At 39.4% G+C, this 22607-nt stretch overlaps 3 protein-coding genes across 8 annotated transcripts; 1 reads left to right on the top strand and 2 right to left on the bottom strand.

The window, feature by feature from the left end:
- Nucleotides 1–492: 492 nt before the first annotated feature.
- On the bottom strand, nucleotides 493–4496 carry LOC110940050 (telomere repeat-binding protein 5). 6 transcript variants are annotated; one of them, XM_022181607.2, is made up of 10 exons: nucleotides 4155–4495; nucleotides 3266–3397; nucleotides 2666–3179; nucleotides 2416–2583; nucleotides 2243–2322; nucleotides 1797–2008; nucleotides 1279–1575; nucleotides 1136–1199; nucleotides 840–1050; nucleotides 493–764 (listed from the first exon to the last, which is right to left on the bottom strand). In XM_022181607.2, the coding sequence occupies exons 2-9, from the start codon at nucleotides 3344–3346 to the stop codon at nucleotides 862–864; spliced, it is 1605 nt and encodes a 534-aa protein (XP_022037299.1). In that variant the 5' UTR covers nucleotides 3347–3397; nucleotides 4155–4495; the 3' UTR covers nucleotides 493–764; nucleotides 840–861. The 6 variants fall into 6 exon arrangements, with proteins under 6 accessions (XP_022037299.1, XP_022037300.1, XP_022037302.1 ...); XM_022181608.2 differs by having other exon boundaries at nucleotides 493–761; XM_022181610.2 differs by having other exon boundaries at nucleotides 845–1050.
- Nucleotides 4497–14778: 10282 nt separating this feature from the next.
- On the top strand, nucleotides 14779–16905 carry LOC110942728. Its single transcript, XM_022184494.1, has one exon. The coding sequence runs from the start codon at nucleotides 14779–14781 to the stop codon at nucleotides 16903–16905; it is 2127 nt and encodes a 708-aa protein (XP_022040186.1).
- Nucleotides 16906–18397: 1492 nt separating this feature from the next.
- Nucleotides 18398–21954, bottom strand: LOC110940051. The gene is made up of 7 exons (XM_022181612.2): nucleotides 21481–21954; nucleotides 20541–20603; nucleotides 20074–20160; nucleotides 19736–19976; nucleotides 19515–19588; nucleotides 18811–18909; nucleotides 18398–18682 (listed from the first exon to the last, which is right to left on the bottom strand). The coding sequence occupies exons 1-7, from the start codon at nucleotides 21727–21729 to the stop codon at nucleotides 18590–18592; spliced, it is 906 nt and encodes a 301-aa protein (XP_022037304.1). The 5' UTR covers nucleotides 21730–21954; the 3' UTR covers nucleotides 18398–18589.
- Between the last annotated feature and the right edge of the window lie 653 nt (nucleotides 21955–22607).

Genomic DNA, 22607 nt, shown 5'->3' with positions numbered 1-22607 from the left:
CCCCCCCCCCCCCACCCATATCACCCACCCTAATTTTTTTTTCTTTTTTTTTTTTTTTGCCAAGGGGGTGGGGGTTTAGGTTTTTGGGTGGGGGTGGGTGTTTAGTTTTTTTTTTAGGTTTTTGGGGGGTGGGGGGGGGGGTGTTAGGTTTTTGGGGGTTTTTTGGTGAGGTATAGTTTTTTTTTTTTTTTTTTGCCGGGGGGTGGGGGGGTTTAGGTTTTTGGGTGGGGGGGTTAGGTTTTTGGGTGGTGGTGGGGTGGGGTGGGGGTGGGTGTTTAGGTTTTTGGTGGTGATGTAGTGGGTTTAGTTTTAGGTTATTGGACACTTGTCACTCTATAAATCCTTCTTACACTTCTTACAATTAGAAGCCTTTGTAGAATAACTTGACCCATAGATTTAGATTTAGATAAATAATGTGGAAGATTATTTAAAAGACACAGTTCACAGTTGGGCAGTTTAGTAGTATTAATTAACTATAAATTGTCAATACAATAATTGACACTTTGATAAAGAATATGAATATGATGTCTTATCTTAAATCAACATCTTTATTCCATCTCTACCATAATAACAAAACTACACAACCTCTTTGTTGTCTGTCCACCCTTTTGTCAATTTTTTACATCCCAAAAAAAAAAAAAAAAAAAAAAAAAAAAAAAAAAAAAAAACTGAATTAGAAAGAACACAGCTACCAAATCAAGATAAGGGTTCGACCCCGGTGCACCACGGCTCAAACCCATGTCCATCTGGTCGTGCGGCTACTGCTACACATGCCAAGCTAAAGTTGTTAGCGACGGATGGCTCGCTTAAACGCGAACTGTAAAAGGAAAGAATCTTACTGTACATGTTACGATATTCCTTTTAGAGAAGTCGGCAAGTTGGCGTTGAATCCAGCTGATGATGGTTCAACTTTAACTGGTTTTTGGCTTGTTGATGGGACCAGTACCCATGCGCGATTAACACCCGGTCTAACAGTTCTTGAGGCACCGGCTCACCTCTCCTTTGCTGCGGTGATATTCTAGCCGTGTGCACCAGTGTTTTCCACTTGTCCTACGTTATACCACCGTCCACGTCAGCAAGATTGATTTTATGTACGCTAACAACGTTTGCCGTGTTTGAACTGAATCATACGTACCTTCAAGTCCACATAAGTCCGGTGCTTTGCGTCATCAAAAGCGCGTAACTTAACGTCACGCCATCTGGAATGTTCAACGCGACAACACTTCAAATTTAACATCCAAATAAGGTTTCGTTTTTTTTAACGAGATAATATTATACCTTCCTGTTCCAAGCTTCTCAACAGCTTCGACTAAAGCTTCCACTTCGGAAACAGAAAACGGACGCCGAATCCTGCGTTGTGCCACCTCAGCTCCCTTTGGCTTCCTCACGGGGACCACCGCCAGCTCACCCGCGTTACTATCCGGAACCGTCACTAACGCCCTTGAATCCAAACCACTTCTATCATCCACTGACATCTCATGATCACTTTCAGTTATGTTCCTAGAAATCGTCATTGGCGATTCCGCCTGCTGCTGGAATGCTACTTCGTTAGCTACCGTCTGAGGTGGCGAATACCTGATACAAGATCATCATTTCGTTAAAGTCGGGAACAATTATTTACGACGGTTTATCATTTAAGGATCCATTTATTTATGACGGTTTATCATTTAAGGATCCATTTATTTACGACGGTTTACCATCTAAGGATCCATTTATTTACGACGGTTTATCATTTAAGGATCCATTTATTTACGACGGTTTACCATTTAAGGATCCATTTATTTACGACGGTTTACCTAGTTAATGACTGATTCTCAGGGCATAAAAACGGCGAAACTTGTAATTCGTTAGGCTCCAAGGTGAAACCAAGCGCGTCGAGCTTATTATCATGGCAAATACCGGTTTGCGACAAAGTTTTATCGTCATCTCTAATTCGTTTCCCCTGAAGCATCACACCGACATGTAACTCACCGCTAAATATAGCCGTCACAGCCTCCATAACAGTCCTCTATAACAAAAAAAAAAGTCAACATAAGTCAACTACCGATTATAAATTATACGTATAATTGTATAAACATTCGGTTTGACCAAAAAGTCAATATAAGTCAACTACGGATTATAAATTATACGTATAATTGTATAAACATTCGGTTTGACCAAAAAGTCAATATAAGTCAACTACGGATTATAAATTATACGTATAATCGTATAAACATTCGGTTTGACCAAAACGTATATATACCTTTAGAGAACTAATGGTTGCGGTTTCTGGTATTTCAATGAAAAACTCAGGTACTCTGAAAGACTTGATCTTCAGCTTCACTGATTAAAATTTAAACACAAAATCAACTTTTAATTTAGATTAATACGATTAACAGAGTGGATACAAATGTTTATCGAAACTTTAATGAATACCATGTGAATCTTGAGAAGTTGCATCCAAACTAGAACCGTCTTCGATAAATCCAGATTTGTTATCCGAATTGGAAGGATTATCCAACTGATAAAGTCTTCGTTTCTTGAACGGATAATCCCTTAACGGTCTTTGATACTTATAACCGTTTTTCTTGTTACGGTACACATCTGAAAAGACATTAAAACACTTTAATTCAAGAAGCTATAAAGATGCACATAATTACATAGAACTTTAATCGTAAAAGCTCACCACACTGTTTGGATGCAGATAACCTCCTAATTCTTCGGTCACCAATACGGGGTCGGGCCCTAAACGCTTTGTTGTTTAGGGTATCGGGCTGAGTGGGCCCGTAAGATTTTTCATCATCGTCTCTAATAACTAAATTCAAATTACAATCTACATTATTAACAACAGGCGGGTCGATGTTCATTTGTTTATGGTTTATATCCTCTATTTTACAATCGGAAATTGTAATGCCGGAAGCAGGCCCGGAACAAGTGTCGGTTACAGGAGATTTTATAATCTCCGACACGAAAAAGCTCTTATTGCAGCTTCCTTGATCACAAACGTTTGGTTTCGAAGAGCCGTTTTCAGTCTTGATTGTAGACTCGTGACACTTGTTAACAGTTTTAACTTCCTCATGGTTTTTCTTATCAACCGATTCATCAACCTCCAACAATAACTTGCCAGCGACAGTGGCTAGTAAGTCGAACGCGCACATTCGATTATGATCCTCGTTTTTCTTCCACGACGAAACCCTCTTCTGAAACAATTCACATAAAAAACGTACATAAAAAAATTCCGGATTAACTATTAACGATTCATTAGAGATGTATGATGTTTATTTACCCTGGCTGATCTGGGAGCCCGAGGAGTCGGGGGGACCTGATAACCGTTAAAACCATATTCTAACCGCTTTTGCAACACCATATCTCGGTTATCAACGATCTTAACAAACAATTCACGCCATCTTCGGTCGATCTGTATCCATAGATTTCATGTAATAAGCTTAAAAATTCTCTCAGAAGCATTAGATCAAACACATGGAATGCACTGAAATCAAGTATCAACTTTTAACATAATTGTTACCATAATTGGGCAACCTAACATAAACCCACAAAAGATTCAAGATTTGCTAAAAACAACATAATTTTCTAAAAGAAGTAGATTTAATCATTCAAATTCAGATCCATCAATAGAACCTATATGAATAACAATTATAAACAGTAAATTAATTAAAAATAAAAGTATGAATCTGACACACATGATTCTTAAAAGGTAAGCACACTTACAAGATTTGACAAAACTTTATAACCCATCAAAAAAAAAAAAAAGAATTTAAAGTGAAAAATTGAAAAAGATTTGAATTTTGAAGATATAGGTTGACAAAAATGAAAAGGGGTGAATAATTCAAACCCTTTTCCCCCAAATAAAACCCTGAAAAAGTATAAATACACAAACAAAATACAAATTTTAAACAATTTTACAAGAAACCAACATAATTTAAACATCAAAAAGATCAGATCGAACCATGAAAACTAAAATTATTTAGATCAAAATTATAAAAATTTACGATAATGCTTGTTTGGTTGTAATAAATTCAGATGAAAATTGAACAAATTCACAACAAAAAAAAAACTGTAATTTAGTAACGAAAATTGAAGAAAAAAAAATCGAAACTTTACACAAAAGCAAGCGAATTAATTCAATTTTGTTTAAAAAAAAAATCTTGTCTCACCTGTGATAAACCCGCGATTTGTTCAAGAATTCACCAACACAATTTCTTCAAGATTCTGTTTCTTGATCGAATTTATTCCATCAATTCTACAAAATGTACGAATGGATAATCGAAAACCCACAAACCCAATTCACAAGATTGGGTAACAAGCAAAACCCATGAGTTTGATTGATGAATTTTGATCAGGAACTTGTGTTTGAGACGCAAGCGTTTGTTGATTTTCTCTCTCTAGAAATAATTTGTTTGTTTCTCTGTCTAGAAATATTTGAAAAGATGAAGAATGAGAGTTGAGAGATGAGGATGAAAGACAAAAACCCTGTGAAAACCACCCAACAATTGGCCTTAAACCCCCAACTGTTTTTTATACTCATTGACCCTTGTTACCGGATGTATCGGTATGAGACTCGAGTATTACCGGTTACAGCAGGTTGTTTTGTTACACACACATCGGCACCCTATAAGACCGGTTCTACGCAACAAGCTGACCCACACACTCCCTCAGCATGCTTTCAGATGCTGCCACGTGGAAAGGGTTATGGAATCCAGTGGTCGTTGCAGCATTAGCCAGATCGAGAAAAACGTTGGGTCACCAAGAGAGCAAGGGTGTTTTTGTAATTTCGTATTACTTTTCTTTCTTTTTTCATTTTTTTTTTACTTTTTTTTTTGGTGAATTTGGACATTGATTTGAACATGTTCTTCTAAAAATAGACAACTCCGTAACTATTGTATTCTTCTTGTTTATCTCATCATTTACCTTAAGGAGTAAATGTAAATTGCCAAAATGTCTTAGAGGTTTGAAAATGTTTGTCATTTTCAGGCAAAATATTTTTTTTTTGTATTATATAGTCATTCATTTTTTAGATTTTTTTTTGTCATTTCCATCAAAACGTGTGATTTTTTTTTTTCCAAAATCGTCCCTAAGATTTGAGATTTTTTGTCATTTTCATCCAAGTGTTTGATAGAAAAAAATAAAGCAAATTAGACGTTTGGATGAAAATGACAAAAAATCCTAAAAGTGAAGGACTATATGATACAAAAAAAGTTGTTTTTGATGAAAATGACAAATATGCTCGAATCTCAGGAATGATTTTGGCAATTTACTCGTTTCCTTTTAAATTTGGGTGTCGGGTTGACTTGTTTAATGTGTGTGTTTGGTTAAATAAACGGACCGGTTAAGCCTTTTAGGACCTATTTTACACAATATTTAGAAAACCGATTCAAACCATCAGATATTACCGGTTGAACCGGTTACCGGAGACATCACCAATACCATAAAGCTATTGTAGACTTTTATTTAAGAAAAATTGTTGGATAATTGAAAACTCTAATACAATAAACCTATTGTATACTTTTATTTAAAAAAAAAATTGTGTGGATAATTGGTTTTTGATTATGGAAGTATGTAGTTTTGGATTATTTTTTTTTTTGAGTTAAAGTTGTATTTTTATGAAATTATAGAGTTGACTAGTCACCCGGTAGAACTGTCCTGTACAAGTAGTTGAACCGTTTCTAAGGTTGCCCCGATAAGTATAAGGGTGTCCAGTGTGGTGCGGCAAAGGGGTGTGGCAAAGGGTTTTGCCGCGTGACAACACCGCCGCCGACACCCTTTGCCGCGCGGTTTCATTGATGCTCGGTGTAGGCTTGCCGAAGTGGTGAAGGGAGGTATGAGAGAGAGGGTAGTGTGGGGTGTGGTCCATTTCAATCTCAATCAATCACATCTTTTTTCTTTTTAAAAAAAATAGTTTACCACTTCACCAAGTGTCTAATCATTACCAACACTTTTGAGCATACTTTACCACTTTGACATAGCACACTCTCATTAGTTGATTTTTTAGTTTGCCACTCTCAAGTGTTTAATCACCTCTTACACCCTAAAACACTTACATAATGAAGTGGTCATAATCTTATTATATTATACTTGAACTCATATAGGATTATAGTCATATGATATGATATGTCATAAATGATCTTGTAAAAAATACGTGACATCTTGTCAATATCGAGTGATAATATTTAATTTTAAATTTGGTTTGTACCTTCATGTGATAAACATGTTTTGTACTTGAGTTTATTCATGTTTGATATTTGATTTATAAAAGTGGTATTGTCATTCTGGGGATGGTTCAAATGAAAACAAATTTTATTGTGAAAACTCGAAAACTAACTAAAAAAAGCCTAAAAAACACACAAATTTTTTTTTCAATTTTTTTTATAAAAATCGCTGGTTTTTATATATATAAAAAAACTTTTTTTCAAAAAAAAAAAAAAATTGTAGTACACATGTGTAGTATTACACATGTGCACTACACAAAAAAAAAAAAAATTTTTGAAATTTTTTTATATAAAAAAACCTGCGAAATTTGGTTTGCAAAAAAAATTTTAAAAAAAATTGTATGTTTTTTTGGCTTTTTTAATTAGTTTTCGAGTTTTCACAATAACTAGTGGTTTTCATTTGAACCTTCCCCTTGTCATTTAAAAGTAGAATTATCAAATACTAATTTATCGTTCTTGCTAAAAGAGTTATTTATACAAAAAAAAATAGTAATAACCTAATAGGTTGTATAGAGAGGTTCCAATTTTACTTTAATAAGTAGAATTAATAAATTTAATTCCTTAATTAGTAATCACGTGTTTCATATATTAGAATTTTATAATCGCATGCTTCCTCAAGGAAATATAAAATGATGGTTTGTAAACTTAAGAATGGAAATCATAAACTATCTACAAACAACTAATGCACCTTTCCTTTATTAATAAAGGTTGTAGCCTTAAGTCCTTAACAACACCATAATCATTTGTTCCTATTTTTTTCAAAGTTAAATGATCTCCATACTATTCATATATCTATTGTGGCGATGATGAATGCGGTTTGGCGACAGCCAAGGATGCGGTATGCGGTGGTGACAACGATAGTGGGATGACGATGGTAAAACATCTTAGTTTCTTTGGTGGGATTCCTTGTTTGTTTGCAAGGACTCTTGAATTTTGTTATGTGAAGAAAGTTGTGAGAATTCATTACATTTTCAGTTAGTGGTGTGTATGGGTCGGTTTGGTTCGGTTTTTACCATTAATCATAACCATAACCGCTAACTTCGGTTATGGATTTTCTTAACCATAACCATAACCAAACTTCGGTTATGGTTAATCGGTTATTAAGTCGGTTATGGTTCGGTTTTGGTTAACTTCGGTTATTAACAATAAACTTTAACTAAAACTAACTTTTCGGCTAAAGTTAAAAATTATATGACAATGGTCCTGCAAAATAAGAATGAAACCCACTATGTTGGACTTAGTTTGGGCATTTTTTATAAGACAACCAAAACTATACTTTTTGGTTAAACTACCGATGTGGGATCCATTTTAATAAAGTAATTATGTAGTCAGTGTTATACAGAAGATTCATACGATCATATAACACCTCAGTTCTTCATCAAAATAAAAGACTTCTACATCAATATCATTTAGTTATAGAATATTAAAAAAAAAAACCTCTACATGGTTATTGTAAAACATAAATCCATTATATAGAATTACAGACTTAACATTACAAGTTCGGTTCGATTTTGGTTATGTCGGTTAACCAAAGCTTCATAACCATAACCATAACCGACTGGTCGGTTAACCAAAGTTACATAACCGTAACCATTGGTTATGTTGGTTATCTGTTAAAATCGGTTTAATTAAGTCGGTTATGGTTCGGTTATCGGTTATGGCGGTTAATTTGCTCACCCCTATTTTCAGTGTCACCTAATCTCCAATTAGACGTGTAACGAATAACGATGTAAACCCTTAAACTTCAATTACATCTAATGCCAACAAATCAATGATTCGTTTGAATGCATGAACTTTTTTAATCCGCTTTAGTATGTATTTATGTGTTTTTGAACACCACATAAAAAATTATAGCGTTACAACATAGTAAATATACATAGGTAGAAAAATATACATAATTATTACTCGAGCACAAAAAAAATATTTCCCATTAATCACATTAAAGCGGTTATGACTAAAATATAATTGCATATATGTCATTAGTTTTGAATTATAGCTTAAGGATTATATATAGTTTGTGTCATTAATTTTGAATTATAGCTCAAGGATTATATATAGAACTTAAATAGTTTTGTATTATACAAGGTGTAACAAAGATTATCAATTTCAATTAATAATAAGAGATGAAATTGGCGGAATGCCATGTATGATAAAGAAAAAGAAAAGTGTAGAATAAATCCTACGTGGTATGGAAACGAGGCACGATTGGATGCTTTATGCTTGAGTATTATCCCTTTTTCATACAACGGATTGAATAGGACAGGCGATAAGTGTTTAACGGAGGAGAAATAGTTACGCGTGTCCATAGGATACACCTATACACAATCTTAACGGCGTTAAGAGTGTAGACACTAGAAGAAGACACGTAGAATAGAAAATTATAAGAGCAGCCGGAGTAGGAATGATAATAGGTCGGGTTTGGGTCAGGTATTAATAATCCTGAACCTATACCCGGTTGTAATTCTTTGTCCTGTACCTAGCCCGTTACCCGTCGAGTGTTTGTCGGATAATTATCCATCGGATATCAGGTATGCCTGAGGGTATCGGGTATACCCGTTAATTTGTTAAAAATAACATTGACGCTCTCATGTGCATGTTTTACGCTAATGTTTATATAATTTACTGTTTTAATTACTACAACAAAGGAACACATGACCTATAACTTACATAGTTACATATATATCATACTTAAATGCATATTTAAAACATGAGTGTTAATATTCGCACACCTCTCCCCTCTATTTCTCTCTCTCTCTATATATATATATATAGATATATATAGAGAGATAGTGTGAAAATAAGATTTAGAGGTGTGAAAATAGAATCACTCTCTACTTTGGAACACAAAATGTGAGTTTATCTATTTTGCATTTAATTGAACACCAGACATTAGTAGCATTAATCAGGACCTAATTAATCTCCCTAACAACTTGAAATGTATTTAGGAAATCCTAAAACTAACACACATTTTTAATCTTTGTAGAAACAACATAACTAAACATAAAATCTTGTATGTGTATGTTAAAGTCTTGAAGACAAACGACAGAGCAAAATCTATGAATAATAAATAAGTATATGTACTAAATGGAAAATTAAATTTAAAATAATATACTTTTCAAATATTATTCGGACTAAAGTTTATATAAATTGAAAATTAAATTTAAAATAATATACTTTTCGGGTATTATTCAGGCAAACGGGTCGGGTATCGGGTGGGAATCAATAAATGTTGTACCCAAATTTTTATATATTTTTTAATCTCATACCCGTCGGGGCTTCGGGAATACCCGGCCCGTATACGTCGGGTTTTGGGTATACCCGTCGGGCTCGGGCTTTTTTGCCATCCCTAAGCCGGAGCACCTCACGAATACGAGGATGCGGGTGAGGTATCCATGTGGTAACACCGTCGTCACCCCCACAGGTAGGTCATGCGGGTTTCGTCCACGGGTTAACTTGTCACGCGAGAAAGTGTAAAGGTTTGAGGGTTGTGGTGTTTAAGGTGTGTGTGATTGGTGGGTGTACTAAAAGTGCGGAGTCTATGGTTCTATGGTACTTGTGGGTAGGCAGCGCCAGTGTTTTATGGTTCTAGGGTACTTTGATGTATAAATTAACATGGCAGCGCGAGATTGGACATGGCTATGGCAGTACCCTTGGATGCCCTTCCCCTCTAAGTAACTATTTTTAAGAGGGAGTGGGATTGGGTCCAATTGACAAAACCATTAGAGTTAAGATGTTGCTCTCTTTGAGGTCAAGGGTTTGAGCCTCGTTATAAGCGGATTTGGTATGATTTTAGCCCTTAAAAAGTATTTTTAAGAATATAGAAACTAGTGGAATTCCTCTTGCGATGCGGTGGAAATTTATTATATGTATAAAACAAAATAATTATCAACTGAAACTATAGAAGTATTTATATGATGTGACGGAGAATATAGCCACGGGTAATTACGTAGCATCTTATTTTTTAAAAATAAAAATAATTATGTGAATATCATACTCAAATTAAAGAAAATTAAATGCTTGATTTATAATGTATTTTTTTAATATTAACGTATGAAAAAGTTATGATCGTTTAAAATCTTTAAAAATCTTGATAATTGGTTTAAAAGTCTAAAAATATGTTTTTAGATATTACACCATATGTTTTTAAAACTATATTACTTAAAGTCTTAATATTATGCAAAATTACCCTTTTTAAAGCCCCCCTTTACACTATAGCGCTTCCCTTTAAAGACCATCAACTTCGAAAATGCCAAATTTACTTGTTAACGTGCTGGCGGAAGGACAATGGCGCCCCCCTTTACTCACGGGCTCACGGCGGTGTGGTCGATGGCGCCCCAGGGCGCTATGGTGGCGAGGTGGCGTTAAGCCACACCCCTGGTCTAAGTCAGATATTATTTCATTTTAAAAAATAGATTTTAAATTTGATATATATTAAGTCAGAAACACCAACTACAACTTTAAAAAAAATAGGCCGACCAGTCACCAGTTTGTAATTTGACTTCAATGTTGCAAAATGGCATCTTTATAAGATGTTCAGATCTCAGTTGCTTGACGTAAAAGTAACATTTGCTTCTTGTTGTAATGTTCACGTTACATATGAAATACATTTATATCTTCAACAAATCAACCTAAAATCAGTATCAGAAGAATATCAAGACACTTGATAAAATCAAAGAAAATAAGGCAAGAGAAGAATAGTCCTCAATCGGTGTTCTGGAGGTTAGATTAGTGGGTGTGGGTGTTGGTTTGGGGGCGTTTTGGCTCCTTAACGCCAGCTGGTTCACCCTGGGTTGGCGTTTAGCATAGCATTGCCCCTTTGGCGTAGGTATTGAGCCTGGCGTGGGGCGGTGGGCTGGGTGACATGGCTGGCTTTGGTTGGCTGGATGAAATTTTAAATAGTTGAAGAGGTATGGTCCCAATTCCCTGCCTACATGGCAGGGACCTCACCACTTTCTAAGCACACTTGGCAGCCACGTCAGCAAAGCAATCCAGAAGCTTCTAGAAACTTCTGGAAGATTTGCAGATGGCACCAAAGATGCTCTACCAGACAAAAAGGACAAAACGTGTCACCAACCACAGGACGCCACGTAGGCCTGCAGCAAATTAGGGAGCGGAACTGACGTCGTCAGTACAAGGTTTCCAACATGTGCAAATACAAGCGCGCCACGTGTACCACTACCCCTGCCACAACAGAGCAGACCAAGAGGATATTCCTCCTGTTCGGACAGCTGGCGCGCACCCACAGCTGGCACAGCTGCTCCTCCCTCCTTTACCCTCCGACTATAAATAGGATCCTTCATCATTCAGGTTCAGGATCTTTTACTCTCCATATTCACTCTATACACACACTGTTTATTTCTCTCAGAGCAGTACTTATTCTCACGCCGGAGCCTGGTTAAGTGGGAAATCCCCTTTCTCCCCCTCTTAACGAGACTAACGGTGTTTACTGTTTTGCAGATCTCAAGCCATTGATACGAGCAAGAAAAGAGGTTGAACCCCATAAACGAAATAACCCCATCGATAAACCTTGTGTTAATCGGTGTTTCATCATTGGCGCCATCCGCTTTTTGCAAAACCAATCTCATCTCTTTTCTCTATTGAAAAACACTCGTCAAAATGGCCGAACAAAATCCCTCACACCCAGTCGACGGAGAAGTTTCTTCCTTCGAACTCGTTTCGGACACAGCACACGTCCAAAGGGGTCAAAGGAACGAAACCATCCAAGAGGGACAACTGAACAACGATTTTCCTCCTATCTTTGGGAGTGTATCCAGGGTTGTTAGCCAAACCACAACTGGACCCACTTTCCAAACTCCACCAGCAAGGATCATCACTCAAACCACAAACGGAGCCGCATTCCAAACTCCGACCGGGGTGTTGCAACAGACACCACCATCAATGCTGACACCAAGCCATGGAACTGGCCCCTCAGCTCCATCGGAACAAGCACAACTCAATTACTCCGCACTTTTAGGGCTACCCGAAGGAAAAACTCTCGCTTCCTGGTATGCCGAATATATGGCGTCCATAAACCTCGTTTATACGCAACTCAGCGCACAGCAAGCTCTACTCCAGGCACAAGCTAACCAGTCAGCATTTGTAACTCCACAACCAAGGTCTCTGAGTACACATACAACTCAGCAGACTAACACATGGAACCTACGACCGGAGAGAGGACCAGTTCAAAATGTGAGAAGACCAAGCGCGCACGACACGCGCGATACCTATGGCGAAACAGAAAGCAACTTTGTGCAAAATCCCAACGTGCAAAGAAAACCGATCCAGGCTCGTTTAGGCGCGCGCAATATGAACACAGAATGGGATGAAGAAGAAGACGACCCAACATACAAAGGGGAAACCACAGTGTTTAGCAGACTTCATCTAGAGCATGAAGCATACAAGCCCGCAAAGCGCGAAGGGTACAACCCAAAGGCAGAGCATGACTATACCTTAAGCTATCGTCCAGACGACATGGCTGAAGATTCGAAATTCATCAGGGAGATTGCCACAGCTGCCATAGACAAAACCAAGCTGCCGCACAACGTTGGCAAATACAATGGTCTGACAGATCCAGACGATCATCTCCAGGCCTTCAAAGGCGCAGGAGCAACAGGTGGGTGGAACCTACCAACTTGGTGCCACCTGTTCGCACAAACGTTCGTGGGCGCAGCGCGCGTCTGGTTCGACAGCTTACCAGCAGGAAAGATTAAATCATGGGTTGACTTCAGAGAGAAGTTCCTGGCACACTTCTCTCAACAGCGGAGGCATGCCAGAGACCCAGCAGATTGTCTAAACATATGGCGTCGAGACCACGAAAGCGTGGAAGAATTTATCACAAGATATAACAAAGAATGTTTGGAGATTGGAGATGTAGGAGAAAAAATGATGCGCGCACACTTCATGAGGGAAGTCAAGTGTGACGATCTGATCAAGCGCGTGAAAGGTAGAGACGGAGGACCCAAAGATTGGGAAACTTTCATTGAGGCCGCCAAGACAATAACACAGACAGACAAACAGTTGACCGGTGATGACCACCGTCAACGCGCACATAACTCTAATGACCGACATGGCAGAAAAAGCAGAGGCCAGTCATGGAGGTCTCCCAGTCATAGAGAAAGAAGCCCACCGAGAGAAGACGCGCGACACACAATCAATCAGATAGCACACAGAAAAGACGTAAAGAAAGAAAACAGAGAGAAACAGTGGACGCCACTAACCAAGACCCCTTCGGAGGTCTTGGCCACTGAAAATCACCAATTTAAACCACCCCTACAGATGCGCAACAAAAGGGGCCAAGATCCCAATCTTTACTGTGAATTCCATAAGGATACGGGCCACCTCACCGACGACTGTTTTAGCCTGAAGCAAGAAATTGAAAGAGACCTAAGGGATGGAAAGCTCACTCACCTGGTCAAAGGCGGAAAGCGCGACTACCGCCAAATCCAAAGAAGAGACGAAGGGCCAGATAACAAAAAAACTCAGGAAGTTGGAGACCCACATGGTGCAGGGAGGTCCACGAAGACCAAAGAAAAATTACAACAAGCGCACACAAGACGATTCGTGGCGCGAGAAGCAAGTCATTTTCCCAGTTGTTAGAGGAGGCCCAAGGGAAAAACGACCAATAGTCATCCCAGGAGTGATTGGTCATTACCAGACAGACTACATCTTCATCGATCCGGGGAGCACCGCGGACATCATATACGAACAATGCTTCAATCAATTTGACCAGGAGGACAAGGTGCGCGTGGAGCCAGTAGACTACCCACTAACTGGTTTCTGCAACGAGGCCGTCTTTCCCCTGGGACAGATATCATTCCCGGTGTTACTCTCGGACGGACGAAATTCAAGAACAGAAGAAGTCACTTTCATGGTGCTGCCTGCACACTCAAGACACGACATCCTCCTAGGAAGAGAATCATAGGGAGACTTCAGCATGATTTGCTCTGCACCACATTCGGCCATCGGATTCCCAACGGAAACAGGCATCGCACTGATATACGCAAGCAAAGAAGTCTTAGCAACAGATGAAATAAGGCCTACAAAAGTAAGTAAACCAGCGCCACGCGCAGAGGCAGAAAAATGGGTGTTGAACAGCGCTCACCCAAAACAAACAGTTACCCTGGGACCAGCGATGTCCGATCTAACACGCGCAGCGCTCAAGAAGTTGTTACATGAGAATATGGACGTGTTCGCCTGGACACCAGCTGACATGGTTGGTGTTCCACGGCACATTGCAGAGCACCGTCTGGACGTCTCAGAAGATGCAAAACCAGTGGTGCACGCCAAACGCCACCTGGGCGATATAAAGCATGACGCCATGAAAGAGCAAGTACTAGAACTACTAAACGCAGGCATCATCAGAGAAGTCAGATACCAAACTTGGGTAGCAAGCCCAATGATGGTGAAGAAACCAAACGGAAGCTGGAGAATGTGCGTCGACTACAAAGACTTAAACAAGGCATGCCTACGGGACTGCTACGCCCTACCAGACATAGACGAAAAAATCGATTCTCTGGCAACCTTCAGGTGGTAATGCTTTCTTGATTGTTACAAGGGGTATCACCAGGTTCAAATGGCTGTTCAAGATGAGGATAAAACCGCTTTCCGCACGCCAACGGGTTTGTACTGTTATACCAAGATGCCCTTTGGCCTAAAGAATGCAGGTGCGACGTACCAAAGATTGATGAATGAAACGTTCAGTGATGCTATCGGCAAGTACATAGAAGTATACATGGATGATCTGGTGATTATGAGCAAGGAAGAGAGCATGATGCTGGCAAACATCCAGAAAACTTTCAACACGCTGCGCAGCGTGAGTATCAAGCTAAACCCAGCGAAATGCTCATTCGGTATGCAGGAAGGAAAGTTTTTAGGCTTCATCGTCACAAAAGATGGCTTTAAGGTGAATCCGGAAAAAGTCCAAGCTATAGAAAGGATGCCCTCACCATCAAACATCAAAGACATGCAAAAGTTAGCAGGACGACTAGCTGCGCTCAATCGTTTCCTAGGTAATCATGCCGCAAAATCTTTTCCGTTCATCAAAACCTTGCGCAACTGTATGAAGAAAAGCCAGTTCCAGTGGACTCCGGAAGTAGAGAATGCGTTCTGCGAGATGAAAGATTGCCTCATCAAACTGCCAACCCTAACCGCACCAAACAAAGGAGAACCTTTGGTACTTTACCTTTCAGCTTCCGACAAGGCAGTCGGAGCTGTGCTGCTTGTCGATCGTCAAGGTGTCCAGACACCAGTTTACTACGTGTCACGAACCTTGACCGATCCAGAAACCCGATATGCAATCATGGAAAAGTTAGTCCTTGCACTAATTCATGCTTCAAGGCGGCTGCGCAGATACTTTGCCAATCACGTCATCCACGTGCTAACAAACTACAACATCGGCAACATCCTTGCAAGACCAGAAGTATCAGGAAGGCTAGCCAAATGGGCAATAGAACTGGGAGGTCACAATGTGGTTTTCAGACCACGACCATCAATCAAAGGCCAAGTCTTGGCAGATTTTATGACAGAAGTTCCAGACGACAAGGAAAGAGAGTGCAAAGCCATGGAAAAAGCTGAGAAAAAGCAAACAGAAGAGCCATGGTTGTTATACACCGATGGAGCGTCTAACGAAGACGGCGCAGGCGCAGGGCTTAGGCTGGTAAGCCCCGATAAACATGAATTCACATACGCAATACGCCTGGATTTTAAGAGCACAAACAACGAAGCAGAGTATGAAGCTTTCCTGGCTGGCCTACGATTGGCGATCAAAATGGGGGTCCGACACATCGAAGCGCATGTGGACTCCATGCTGGTAGCAGGGCAAATAAACGGCCAATACGAAGCCAAAGGGGATGTCATGGCACTCTACCTCAGCCAAGCAAAAACCTTGCTACAAACCTTCTACTCTTACAAAGTGCACCACATAAACAGAAGCGAGAACAAGCCGGCAGACGCATTGAGTAAGCTCGCATCAACAAGCTTCCAGCACCTAGCAAAGGATGTGCGCATAGAGGTTTTGAGCAACCCATCCGTTCCACTAAGGGAAGTAAGTGTCATCCAGACGGGAACAACGTCCTGGATGACACCGATAATCATGTACTTGCAGTCAGGGATACTTCACGAAAACAAAGCCGAGGCGCGAAAGATCCAATACAAATCAGAACACTATCAGATGGCAGATGGGATACTATACCGAAAGTCGTATCTCGACCCGCTGCTGAGATGCGTTGACGCCGACGACGCAAATTACCTAATCCGGGAAGTGCATGAAGGAATTTGTGGTATTCATGCTGGGCCTCGAATGGTGGTGGCAAAAGTGATGAATGCCGGATACTACTGGCCCGGGATGCATCTGGATGCCGTGAAAGAGTTGAGAAAGTGCAGTGGCTGTCAGAGACATGCGCCCAAGACCATGCGCCCCAAAAATGAACTAGTACCAGTCACAACCGCATGGCCTTTTCAACAATGGGGCATAGACATGGTAGGTCCTTTCCCGGAAGCACCAGGGGCGGTCAAGTTCATAATAGTCGCGGTCGACTACTTCACCAAATGGGTAGAGGCGAAGGCGCTCGCATCAACCACATCAGCAGTCGTCAAGCGATTCATATGGGAGCAAATCATATGTCGCTTTGGTCTACCTCTCAGAATCATCACCGATAACGGAACTAACTTCGCAGCAGACGACCTTGTGGTTGCCTTGTGAAATCACACCCTCACCACGTGTCGAGCAATGCCCCCACCCCGAGTTTTTGAGTATTGCCTTGTGAATCACACTCTCACCATGTATCGAGCAATGCCCCCAACCCAATGCCCTCCATACCCATAGTCGTGTTTTCCTCCAACCCAAGGACTTGCCAAGCTTCCTGATCCACGTAGGATGTCCACTACGTGTGACCTAAGTAGTGTGATAAATGGTTAAGCTCAACGTTTACAGGATGAAGGTTGTTGTGTATTTATCCTAATAAATCTAGAAATTATTGTTAAGGGTGAGAAAAGAATAACAGTAATAATCATTAAGTTGTTAGACATGCCTTTAACTTGATTTATTAAAAGTATGTATAATCATATCACCACATCTATTACATAGAAACTGAAAAAATCTGTCATTTGTCGTTAAATGAGAATATTTTTCCACATGGTGAAACAATACTAACGAGGTGTTTGTTTTTTCTTCAAACATCTTTAAGGGAAACATCTTTAAGGGAGCTGATGTCTGCATGCGCGCAGACGTTACCCTTGAAGACTGTTTTTTTTAAACAGATCTGAACTCAGCTTTTTTCATCTTAAAAAATAAGTTATGGACCTCCTTCTTAAAACATCTTCACAAAAACCCTAATATACTCCTCCCTCATATACGCTTAAAACATCATCCCCTCCCACATTGCCCCTCCCAGATGCCGCCGCCGCTCCTCCTCCTCCTCCGACCAGTTTTCCGGCGACCTCCCTCTTCTCCTCGCCATCCGACGACCTCCCTCCGACCAGTTTTCCGGCGACCTCCCTCTTCTCGTCGCCGTCCAAGGACCTCCCTCTTCTCCTCCGACTTCCCTCTTCTCCTTGCAGACAGTATAAAAAACAAACAGTCTTATATTTTCAGCTTGTAAAGCTTCAGACCACATCTTCAGCGGCAGACATGAAAACAGATGAAATCAGCTTGCAGACAGTTTATTCTGCAAAAACAAACAGCACCTAAATTGGGGTGTAGATTAGGTTGACGACCCATGTATTTATTCGTATAAAAACATCAATGTAACTCGCAAACTTGAAATCGTATAACCGAGATACAATACGGCTCCTTTAATCCATTCACTTGAACAGATGACAAATTGTAAATGGATGCAATCAATTGTAACCATGCTAAATGGATTGACGAGTTGTAATAAATGAGCTAAGCGGGTCGTAAATGAATTGGCTAAAAGTGTCAAACAAGTCAACCAAAACAGACATGGCTTAATTAAACGAATTAAACATGTCACAATGTTTGTCAAAACACATGTTTATTACATTTTTAAGAAGGTTAATATGGCAAGCTAACACATACATATTTTACACGCAGGTAAAATTTAACATGGGTCTGGTTTGATTTAACTTTTTAGTTTGTTTTCATCCAAAGAATCTTAATATGTGCTTGTAAATTTTTGGTTATACCTAACAAGATGTTAGGTTACACTAAACTCACGTCAAATCAAAAACCTAACTAATCAAAATAAAATAAGTCATCTAATATATAGGTAATCCACTTTTAATCATACCAAATTTTTATATAAATTTTGGCTTTAATGCATATTTTACAAATCTGTAGCTAGTTGTATAATTACTTGCTTCAAATCCACAACTTTTTTTTCTAAGAGAGTGAACCAAAGAATCATACTATGCAAAAATAACTCATCTCAAGTCCATCTTTCCCCTCGGTTCATTCGTCTTCTCCGGATCAAATATATCCGACCATAAACCCATCTCTTTCCGGGCCTCGCAATCGATCTCTGCACCATAAATATGCAAAATACAAGAAAATAATGAACCACATACACTTATATAAAGTGAAAAAAAAAAAACAATTATTACCAAGAACGTATATGAAAAGAATGAGAGCAGATGTTTTCCAGCTTACCTCGACTTTGGTGCGGAATTCTAATAAGCATTCACATACATGACATTCAGCTTTATGTGGGGAGTAATTAAACTGATTCGACTTCACAAACGCAAATACCTGAACGTAAAATAAAAACACTTTAAGTTGTAAATTAATGCATCACAAGCCGCTAAAACAAAACTGAACTAAAACACTCAAGAAAAGGCAAAGGGATGATGCAAAATTTAGGAATTTAGGAGGCTGGTATATCAAAACAAGCAAAGGGTCAAGCGCCTCCCTAAGATACTATGCAGTTAATATCGCTATATATATCGGTTATCAGTCCCCTGGTGAGATATCGGTGCAAAATATCGATCTGAATATCGATATTGGGCCGATTTTCCCGATATTAGTACCTTTCTTTTAGTTCTACCGTTTGTCTTTCTTCTTATTGCTGCTATTAGTGTTTTAAGTCTTAATTGTTAAGTGTTCGATGTAAGTGTTTTAAGTCTTTAATCATTTCCTACTTGCTACAATTGTTAGTGTTTTGCAAGTTGCAAAAGGTTAATTTGTTAATGGTAGGAGAGTATACTGAACTATTAGTGTTAAATTGCTATGTATATAAATTCGGCATGATATTAAAATTACCGCTATGGCGACATCCCACCGCGATAACCGATATCCCAATTTTTACCGCATTAACTGCTTAGCTAAGATAGATTAAAATTTAAGTTAAAACTAACCTCCTCCCCACAATTCGGGCACACCCCTTTTAATGCCACCAAATCACTTTTCCATAGGCCTTGAAGTGCTCCAACTGTCGAGGATAAAGAATAAACGATATTTTAAAGTTAGGAAAATAAAAAACGAGCTTACGCGATGCTGGTGCCACAGTCAAGATGTAAAGTTTACACTTAAATAACGATGGGATAATAAACATAAAACAAGTAGATTAACTTATTACCCGAAGCGGAGGCAACCGGATAACCAATCATGGACCCCAGCATCATTACGAGCATGCCGTTCATTATGGCAATGAACTCAAGTATAGGAGCTTGACTACTAGTGGTGGAAAAGCCAGAATCTAACGCCTCTTTAAATGCTTGGCCAACAGTGTAAACGACAGGCACAAGGCACGCTGAACTTCCGATTCCGAGAAACAATAACCATACACTTGCTAATGCAAAAACCTGAGCAGGGTCTTCCTGCCCTACATCCATGTCATATAAAGTGTTAGTGGACGAATATCTAATAACAATATATTAAAAAAAAAATAGATTAAAAAGTGGAAACCAAAATTACCTCAGCATCAGCGTAAGTTGATTGTTGTCGTAAACTACAACGTGGATACTTGACAACGTATTTTGATCCGTACCACCGTAGCTTTAACTGTTTCAGTTGAGTTTTTGAAATAAATAAACCAGATAAAGATTTATAATAACAGTTGCAGTTTGGAAGCAAGGTTTAAAAAACCGAAACGAGTTTCGAGGCGGAATTAAAAAATAAATATAAAAATTATATATCTTAGAAAAATAATAATATTAACTAAATTCATCAAAATCATCAAAAACACACATAAAAAGACATAATTGCTTGAAATTGACACAAAAAGTCAAAAACATCAAAAACAAATATCAAAAACCCATGAGGCGCAGCTTTTTTAGTGCCTCAGCCTCTTTGAGGAGCATGTACAATAGAAACCCCCTGAGGCACGCCTCAAGCGTTTTTTAAAACCATGTTCGGAAGAGGGTTTGAAAAATGAGGTTTACCTCTACTCGATCGAACATATCATCAACTATCAAAGGTTTCCCACTGTAGTACGCATCGCGTGCCTGAACAAGTTGAAAAGGTCAAAGGAATGTAAAATTGGATTGCAGTAAAACAAATAAAGAATTAAACTTGGTAGCATTTAGTGCAAGAGTTGGCTGTATAAAGGTAACAACCACTGTTGTCAATAGCGGTCATAGCGACCGCTATAGTGCGCATTGTAGTGGTGCGACATCATGTCGCTATTTGATGGCTAGCGACTGTTTAGCGGATTTTAGGTTTTTTTTAAAGAGTGAATTGCAAATTTTGTCCTTTATGTAGATACCAAGTTTCAGGCGATGTCCTTTGTCTTTAAAATTGACGAGTTTTGTACTTTTTATTTTAAAATCTTGCACGGTATGTCCTTTGGCCCTAACCCAATTAATTTTTTCTGTTAAATCAAGTCATGTGACTTGCACATGAAGACATAATTAATTGACAATTATGTCCTCATGTCACATGACTTGATTTAACAGAAAAAATTAACTGGGTTAGGGCCAAAGGACATTTTGAAACAAAAGTACAAAACTCGTCAATTTTAAAGAGAAAGAACACCGTCTGAAACTTGGTATAACATGTATTTTTCTGTGTTTTCCTCATCTCCACTTCTCGCTAACATGGATTTTTTCCGTTTCTCTACTTTATCCTAAACATGATGAAATGGCGGGCGCTATTTCGCCACTGTTGCTACGTGGCATATAGATAGCTTGTCGCTATTGGCCGCTATTCGCTACTGACAAATGACAAATTTACAAAAAATGCAGGCAATCCAAATAAGTCCACAAACAATCCTCGAGTTCATAACCAAAAACTGTTTATTTAAGAAATTAAGTAACAGCAGCATCTAACAACAAAGTAAGAAAAGAATAAATTGATGTAAAAGGAGAGAGTAGACCTACTTACTTGTCGATAGAGGGCTTCTAGGGTTTCCTGGCTAGCGTTTTCGATGGGACCGATGAATAAGCAAGAAGGGCCCTCCTCAACCAAGAGTTGAGATGAAGGTTGACGACGACCTTTATCGGTTCGAATGGAGAGTCCGTCGTTGGTGCTGTTCTTACAAGAAATACGAACCAAAGGCGACGGAGCCAATGTGCGGCTGCTTCTGGAGGTGGAGCCGATAACGTTAGGGCAGGGGACGTTGCCAGCGGCCATTAATCAATCGGAACTAACTAACTAACTAACCAGCTTCCGACGAGATATTTTTTTCCGACGGTAGTAATAGCGTGTGGGTGTGGTGTGGAAATGAAGTTGTGTGAATAACACGAATTGGAGCATTTGTGGCCACGAATGGAGGGGACGACGACCTCTTGAAAATGAAATGTCGAAAACGCCCTTTCGATAACTCCAGGTTATAAATATATCAATCTTGGATACATTAAGACATGGCATTTCAAACTAGAACATGTATAAGGGGTGTGGTAACTTCTGAATAGTTAAGTGCTAAATCAATAATAGGTTTGAACTATTAAGAGCCATGAAGGGGTATGGCTCCAAAAAAGTCGCGCAATCCTTCATCAAGGCTGCGCGAAGGGCCATACTTCTTATTCAACAATTTTCTTACTCGACAACCTCGCGCGAGTGCCACCACACCTCATGAAGAGGCGCGAGGTCCAGTCAGAAGAGAACTGCAATTCCGACACTTAGGAATCTGATAAGAGTCTTTACTACCTGTAAGCCCGCGCAACCCACAGAAAGGTTGCAGCGCAAGTCCAGAGTAGGAATGTACAAAAGGTACAATTGGCAGGAAAAATGAGCCAATGAACATTCTGCAGGCTCTGTTCAATCGTGCGCCACGACCGTCTGACGTACAGAAGACGAAAAGTACATAAGGACGCCCACGTGGCACCAATCAGAGGACAGAGACATATATCCCACGATCCCCACTTGTCCGCTGATGGCAGAAGGGCAACAAGGCCGACAACAGTGACACGTGGTCCCAATCAAGGCGCGCCAACGCCGGAGAACTTCTAGAAGCCACTAACGGTCGACACCAGTGAGACAAGGAGCATATCCGCTATGTTGTCGCCTTC

Source organism: Helianthus annuus, chromosome 5 (assembly GCF_002127325.2).
Source record: "Helianthus annuus cultivar XRQ/B chromosome 5, HanXRQr2.0-SUNRISE, whole genome shotgun sequence".
Lineage (NCBI taxonomy): Eukaryota > Viridiplantae > Streptophyta > Magnoliopsida > Asterales > Asteraceae > Helianthus > Helianthus annuus.
The sequence above is the reverse complement of the archived record's forward strand: the minus strand, read 5'-3'. Positions and strand labels throughout refer to the sequence as shown.

What these genes read in the sequence shown, in the direction of transcription:
- LOC110940050 (XM_022181606.2), bottom strand. Translation starts at nt 3,346, where the DNA reads ATGGTGTTGCAAAAGCGGTTAGAATATGGTTTTAACGGTTATCAGGTC. An exon ending in CAACCATTAGTTCTCTAAAG is followed by an intron (nt 2,009 to 2,242) that starts GTATATATACGT and finishes TTTTTGTTATAG; the next exon opens with AGGACTGTTATGGAGGCTGT. An exon ending in GAGAATCAGTCATTAACTAG is followed by an intron (nt 1,576 to 1,796) that starts GTAAACCGTCGT and finishes ATCTTGTATCAG; the next exon opens with GTATTCGCCACCTCAGACGG.
- LOC110940051 (XM_022181612.2), bottom strand. Translation starts at nt 21,729, where the DNA reads ATGGCCGCTGGCAACGTCCCCTGCCCTAACGTTATCGGCTCCACCTCC. An exon ending in ATATGTTCGATCGAGTAGAG is followed by an intron (nt 20,161 to 20,540) that starts GTAAACCTCATT and finishes CAACTGAAACAG; the next exon opens with TTAAAGCTACGGTGGTACGG. An exon ending in AATTCCGCACCAAAGTCGAG is followed by an intron (nt 18,683 to 18,810) that starts GTAAGCTGGAAA and finishes TTTATGGTGCAG; the next exon opens with AGATCGATTGCGAGGCCCGG.
- LOC110942728 (XM_022184494.1), top strand. Translation starts at nt 14,779, where the DNA reads ATGGCTGTTCAAGATGAGGATAAAACCGCTTTCCGCACGCCAACGGGT.